Source organism: Talpa occidentalis, unplaced genomic scaffold, assembly GCF_014898055.3.
Source record: "Talpa occidentalis isolate TD23 unplaced genomic scaffold, MPIMG_talOcc4v2.1 talOcc4.8, whole genome shotgun sequence".
Lineage (NCBI taxonomy): Eukaryota > Metazoa > Chordata > Mammalia > Eulipotyphla > Talpidae > Talpa > Talpa occidentalis.
The window spans coordinates 71427404-71434385 of record NW_023605194.1 but is presented as its reverse complement, the minus strand read 5'-3'; the positions used below and the strand labels follow the sequence as shown (position 1 = coordinate 71434385).

General features: G+C 60.1%; 1 protein-coding gene across 1 annotated transcript; it reads right to left on the bottom strand.

Annotated features, from left to right (window-relative positions):
* Window positions 1–347: 347 nt before the first annotated feature.
* Window positions 348–5813, bottom strand: LOC119233642 (C4b-binding protein alpha chain-like). Its single transcript, XM_037496170.1, has 4 exons — window positions 5658–5813; window positions 2787–2957; window positions 1039–1214; window positions 348–649 (listed from the first exon to the last, which is right to left on the bottom strand). The coding sequence occupies exons 1-4, from the start codon at window positions 5740–5742 to the stop codon at window positions 515–517; spliced, it is 567 nt and encodes a 188-aa protein (XP_037352067.1). The 5' UTR covers window positions 5743–5813; the 3' UTR covers window positions 348–514.
* Window positions 5814–6982: the final 1169 nt, after the last annotated feature.

Sequence of the window (6982 nt, the reverse complement as noted above, 5' to 3'; positions counted from 1 at the left end):
ATGCCAGGGCAGAGACTTGAAATGTTGATCTCCCTCTGGTGTGGGGGGAGTCGAGGCTCAAGAGAAGAGACTCAGGTTGACAGGGCAGCAGGGAGGATGTAGACATCTCCCCAGGAGGCAAGGAGCACCCCCAACGAAAAGACCTATAGAGCCATTTCAAAGCAAAGCAAACAGGAACAGCTGTATGCTCCTTCTGGTCAAACCCTCAAGGCCACACTTCAGCAGAGCCACACACACACACGTGTTCCCTCGTGGGAGGCGGCCGACCCGAGGGCTCTTCAGAGGGCGGTGGGCAGGGCTGGGCGTGCTCTGCTCACCCACACACGCACGAGGAGTTGAGATGCCAGTGTGAGAGGGATTGTTTATTTCTGCCGCCACCAGGCAGGGGCATAAGGGAAGATGAGGCTGGTTGTGTCCGAGCCACCGCCATGCCCGAGACGCCGGGGTGCGCGGACGCTAGACAGCACAGGCGTGCAGACGGGCCTGGGGCAGGGAGGGGTCAGGCAGGCCGGGCTCATGCTTGCTCCAGGCGCTTAATCTCCAGGGACAGCTTGTACACCTCCAGGGCCGTCCTCACATCCTCCGGGCTCGGGAGACACTGCAGCAGCTTCCTGCCAGCCACTATCTGGTCGCAGCCCACAGCGACTTCCTGAGGAAGAGAAAGGATGGGCTGCAGGGCCGGCGATGGCAGTGCCAGGCAGCCAAGGCTGCCTACAGAGCCACTCACATATAGCCCGTAGCGCAGCCGCTTGGGAGCTGCCCGGGAAGGGCAGGGACGTGGCTTCGGGGCGGCTCGGCTTCTCCGGGCCCCTCATGGCACTGTGTCATGGGGGAAAAGGCACCAGCCAGGTGCCCAGAGGGGGCCGCATCCTCCTGCTGCAAGGCGAGACTAGCAGAAGCTGTGAAAGGAGCCATAAGCTTGGAGAGGTCTGGCTACAGAGTGACCTACGCAGCTGGACATGGTACTGTGGGTGCTGGGGGCTGCTGGGGCCGCCGGCATTTCTAGAAGAGATGGGAATCCGAAGAGGGGCCACTCACCCATTCACACTTGGGCAGCTCCGGGGACCAGGTTCGGTTCTCCGAGCAGATGATGCGGGGGGAACCAGCCATGTGGTAGCCACAGTCACATTGGACGGTGACTTCCTCCAGCTCCATGTACTGCTCCTTGTCGGCGGACAGGCTGCCATGCTCTATCTCGGGTCTGCGACACTGGGCTACAGTGGAAGGTGGCCCTGGTCACCTGAGACTCCCAGAGTAGGAGCTCACAGGAGTTGAGGGCACCAAGGACAGCACAGGTCACACATAAAGCTGATCTGAGGCCAACCTGGCCTCCCCTGAGGCGCGCTTGGAGCAACCAGGCAACAGGAATGCGTCCCTGCACAGCACCATCCGGCTGACTCACCACTGTCCCCTTAGCCAGCTAGAGAAGAAAGCCAAGCAGGGGTGGGCTCTGGGACTAGTCTGAGGCCATGCCCACAGGGGTGGGTCGCGGGACATGTGGATCTGTGCCCTGGAGCCCAAGCTTTCCTGGCGACGTTGTCCCCAAACCTGGCTCTGCTCATGACCATGGGGGCATCATTGATAGTCTCACGCCCTCAGCATCTCCCTGCTGAGGGGGAGGAGGGAGTCTGTTCCCTGCATGAGGAAGGCCACCCCCACCGGCCAGCAGACCCCGGTCTGGGTGCCACAAGGTGGTGGCAGGCACTGGTGAGAACAGTGGACACTTTGGGGGTCCCATCCACAGCCCACTGGAGCAGGTGCTGAGATTCTGCTGGGTCCCCACGGACACACACAGGCTCAATCCACCCACCCGCGACTGAGTCATGACAGTGGGAGTGGCGGCCCCAGCAAACACACTGCTTGGGCCCACGAGGATGCCAATCTCCAGGGTCAGGCACCATGTGAACAGTAAAGCTAGGGAGTAATGTGGGGGCGTGTGTGACCTTGCGGCAGCACCGGGAGGAGGCCCACGGCGCAGCCGGCCCGGGGTCCGCGTGTGTCCGGCAAGGGGCAGGGCTGGGCAGGGCAGGCTCCACCTGCCGTTAGTGCCATCCCAGAGGTGCCCACACAGGCCATCGGAGCAGCACCCGGCCCAAGTCTTCCTAGCAGGGACGCTGGCTCTGGTGCAAGAGGAACACAAGCAGTCCCGAGAGTGTCACTGTTATTACTTAAACCAGGAACAATCCAAACTTTTCTAAGATAATGAGATGTGGTATCTTCAGCTGAAGGACAGTCACGCAGCGAGGAACAGGCATCACCAGAGTGAGACCCAGGACCTCCCAGACTCGGAGTCCAGGGAGAGGCCGGTTCGAGACTTGAACACCCTTAGCAGCACAGCCTCCTTGGGGAGGAGGAAAGGGGCCTGAGAGTGTGTGGAGCACCGCAGGGGTGGGCATGGGAAGCACTTCCAGGGGTGGGCAGGGGGAGCACCTCAAGGGTGTTTGTGGGGAGCACACCAGGAGTGAGCGGTGGAGCACCCCAGGGGTGGACTGAGGCTTCCTGCCTGGCAGGAGCACTGTGGGTCACGTAGGAACACCTTTTGAGTTAAATGCCTGGGTTTGTTAGCAGTTCTGTGTGTGTCACACTAAACTTAAAACTTTTAAGACAGAGCAAAGTCGTCCCCCTCTGTGTCTCTGGAACCACTGCTGGCAGCAGTGGTAGCCTCGAGGGACGACCAATGCTGGTTTCACTTGAGGCGCCGCAGGCACTGATGGTGAGTGGGCATCGTGGGGGACCCGTCGGGAGCCCAAAGCAGCTCTGCTCTCCTCGCGGGCCCGAGCACTGACCTCTGCACCATGGGGCTGGGGACGACCAGACGGCACTCCTGCAGGACAGCCTGGCCTCCCCCACCAGCGCGTAGCCCTCGTCGCACTGGTACTGCAGCACCGTGGTAAAGGACAGGAAGGAACTGACGTCCTCGCTGGAGCCGTGCTCGATGCTGGGGAAGGCACTGCAGTCTGGAGTAGAGTGGGGGAGGGAGGCGCCACACTTAGCTCAAGCTCCAGAGGGGCACCTGTGTGCATGGAAGGAGCCTGAGGGCAGCTGAACTATGGGCCATGACACTCCACATGGTCAACGGGAAAGACTCCTCCTGTTTTAGCCTTTGCAGGCCGCTGGGCCAAGCATTTGTGCATCTCGCACCCCAGGCCCCACCACCTCTATCGCCTGGATAGTCGACCAGCCCGCAGGGAAGGACACCAGGTCATGCAGAAGGCAGCCCTGAGTTATGCTGGGAGGACATCGCCACCTCCCTCGAGGCCCACCCTCCTCTCTGGACAGAGCAACCGGGTCTCGGTTGCCCACTTTGCAGTCCAGGGTGTGTCACAGGCCATGAAGCCACAATTTGGCTGAAGAGGGACATCCTGACTCCTTGCCCATTGAGGACACCCCACATGGTGAAAGGGGTAGCTCAGAACCAGAGGGAAACTCTTGACTCCACCACCACGACCAGGGCAGTCCAAGGGTCAGGGTCCTGAGGACTTAAGGACCATGTCAGGAAGTTTCATAGCTGAGCGTGTGTCCCTGCACCCTGGATCCGGAGAATCTGGTGGTGCTGAGGCTCCCTCGGCGGCGTGGGGTTGCCCTGCCTGCCCCAACGTCAGGACAGAGGCTGAGTGGATGCCTCCCCAAGAAAGACCAGGAAGGCTCCTCAGGCCTGAGCTGGGAACAGAGCTCTGGACTCACTCTAGAGTCCTCTGTGATCCAGGAGGGCCTGAGACAGTGCCCACACCAGGTCAGTAGAACCATGCCATGGTGAGGCCCCCCGCCACACACACACCTCCACCCCTAGCAGGAGTACAAGCTTCAAAACCCTACAGAGCCAGACCCAGATCCAGCCCTGCCCTCCACCCTGGTGCTCCCCGAGGGGAATGAGGAAGCAGTCACAGGCACCCTGAGTTGGTTCTGAGGGCCCACTATATATGGGGTGAAAACCTCTACCCAGCCTCCCCAAGCCCAGAGCCTGCCCCTCCCAGAAACAGAGGACTAACACAGAGCAACACAAGGGAGCACAGGCATGAGAGTGCACAGGCAGGAGGGAGCACAGGCACAAGGAAGCACAGGCACCAGGGAGGACAGGCACAGGCGTCGTGCAGGCTCAGCTCACTCAAGGGAGCAGCCTGACCAGTGAGCCGGAGACTGGGCAGGCCTTGACTTTGTGGGCCTTGACTGGGTGGGCCCCAACTGCGCAGGCTGCAGATAGTCAGCAAGGCAGAACAGAGCGGGAAGCAGGCTGCTGGGAGGACCGAACATGGAGGGAGGCACCCATGGGTACTTGCAGAGCACCCCGAGGCTGGCAGAGCTGGGAAGCTGATGAGGAAGGAGGCAAGATCTGCTGGGTCAGTGAGGAAAGTCCTGCATCAGATTGTCCCCAAGAGAGAAGGGTCAGGAAGAGGGTTCAGGTCAACAGAGGACCATTGCAGATGCTTGGAGCCAGAGGTCACGAGGCTCGTGGGGCCAGAAGAGAAGGGGAAAGGCAAACAGGAGCAGAAGAAGTTTGGGGAGACCACGGCCGGTCCTGTGACTCCCGGAGCAGGGCTGGGAACAGAAAGCCCTGGAGCCAAAGGTCAATGTGACAGGTGTGGCCCCCATCCCCTGCATGGAGGTGACGCCATCCCCCCATGCAGGCGTCTCCCTGGCAGCACCCCCAACACACACACCGCCAACACACAGTGAAGTAGGAAGTTTCCCAAGTCTGCTGCTTGGGGGAGTCTGCTCCTTCGAGTCTGCTGCTTGCTGGAGTGGAGGAGTTGCTGAGTGTACGTCACTGCTTGTTCATGGGGGCGGCCACGGCTCCCTGGATCCCCTTCCTGAGAATGTCTATGCCATGATGGATGCCAAGTTTCCTCACACAAACTATGTAAACCTTGCTGTTTTTACTCTTGGGGGCTCAGCCTTTTAGGAGCGATCCCATGGAGCCCGCTGGTGTGACAAGTAAATCTCTCTCTCCCCTCCTTGACTGCCATCTGATTTCTCTGGGAAGTTGCCGACACCCCCAATGCTGGCAGGCAGGCGCCAGTGGCCAAGGGGGCCGCTGCTGTGTCAAGATCCCCAAAGCCACCCAGACCCTCTCCTTTTATGCCATGACAGCTGTTTCAGGGACTACAGTTCCAGGTATTTCTATCTTATTATGAAGAATAACAGCAATGAAGTAAAAAATACTCTCAGCTGACAAAAGAAAAAAGTTTCACTTTGCTCAAAGGGCATTTCCATTTAGAGAATATGCCAGCCATGCCGTAGGGGTATGTCACGGTTTCCTGTTTACAAAATGTCCTCTATGTTTGCCCAGTATGCCTGATAACAGGCGACAGTTCTATTCACGGGGGAGAGCTCCTAATATACCGGTAACAGACTGGAGGAGGCATAGCCGACGTGGCTGGCCTGCTCAGAAGGTTTTGCATTTTAAACGTTTTGGATCTTTTAAAAAGAGAAATCAGTTTAGGTGAAGGATTGCCCCCACCCAGGGCCTCCGGGGGCTCTACCAGTCATCATTCCAGATAGTCACGGCCTCTGCTGTCCTGATTAACTCTCTCTTTGCCGTCTAGCAGAGCTCGCTGGCTCCCTGGAACCGTGCGAGTCACGGCGGGGCTGCCCCAGCCGCCCGGACTCTGAGGGTACTTCTCTCTGGGGGAGGCCGCCCACCCCCTCCCCACACTCACCGCTCCAGGCAGCTGGGCAAAGCAGCAGGGCCACGGCCCCCCAGAGGCACAGTGCCGGCCATAGGCTCCAGGGCATGGGGGCCATGGCGAGCTCAGGCTCCCAGACGTGCAGCAGAGATGCGGTCCCAGGAGCAGTTGAAGTAGCTGCTGGCTGGGCTGGCGTGGCCCGGCTGTGTCATGGGGGTGTGGCCTGGACAGGCCCACAGGAGGCCCGTTCAAAGAGCCGGCTTTAGGGAGGGCCTGGGGACGACCCTCTGCTGTCGCCCCGGCACTGCCCGCTGTGCGGAGCCGGTGGGCGCTGACTGGGGGTGGGTGATGCTGGGCTAGCCCGAGCAGGGCACCCTGGGGACCCAAAGTACAAGGGACTGTAGGGCTGGAGCCGTTGGGGAGGAGGCTGAGCCAGAGCCCAGAGCCAGCGGGATGGGCTCCTGCAATCACAGTGGACCAAACGGTGGAAGGATGAGCTCTTCCAATTCCAGAAAGTTAAATTCCTTTCAGAATAGCCTGAGTACTAGCCAGACCATGGCAGGATGACCTCTAACACCAAGAACTCAGCCCAAGCAATTCTCCCCACACCCCCTGCAAATTGTGCCCCCAAAACCCTGGGCTTTGGCGTAGAATGGCAGGAGGCTCCCTATGAGGCCCTCCATCATGGCCACCTGCTGGTCCTCGTGGCAGCTCGGAGCGCAGGAGTGGCAGGTAGGGGAGACACTCAGAGCATCTGCATGAGGTTGTGCTGACCCCCGGTCTCTACCCACTAGAAGACAGAGGGGATGACACACATCCCCGACCCCAGACCACACCCTGTCCAGCTGGTCCAGTGGGCGTCCAGCCCGACCTTTGCTAAGTTCAGTGTCCCCGCTGGGACAGATGAGATGGCCTCCTGCGTCTACAGGCCTGTTCCTGAGGGCCAGAAGGCACCCATTGAGGTGACAGCCTGAGAGCTGGGCCCAGCCCAGGTGGGGGCACCGCTGGGCCCCAGAGCAGCAGAAGAGTTTCTCCCTCTGAAACAAGCCAGAAGAGCCGCAGAAGGTCACTGTGTGGCTGAGCTGGGCTTCCTGAGGAGAACACAGGCAAATTCTGGCTTCCCGGAGAGAAAGGAGAACAGGTGCGGCCATGAGGGCTGCTCCCTTCAGAATGAGGAACTGCCACGAGGAGAAGTCACTTCAGTGACTCCACAGCCTGCTGCAGCTTTTCCTAGGTGGGGGCTGGAGGATCCCAGAATGGTCACCATTAGCCCTCAGGACCTCTCCCCGTCCTGGCAGGAAGTGGGCACAGAGGGGTGATCAGAGCAGCCCCAGCCAAAGTCTGCTCTTGCACTGGTG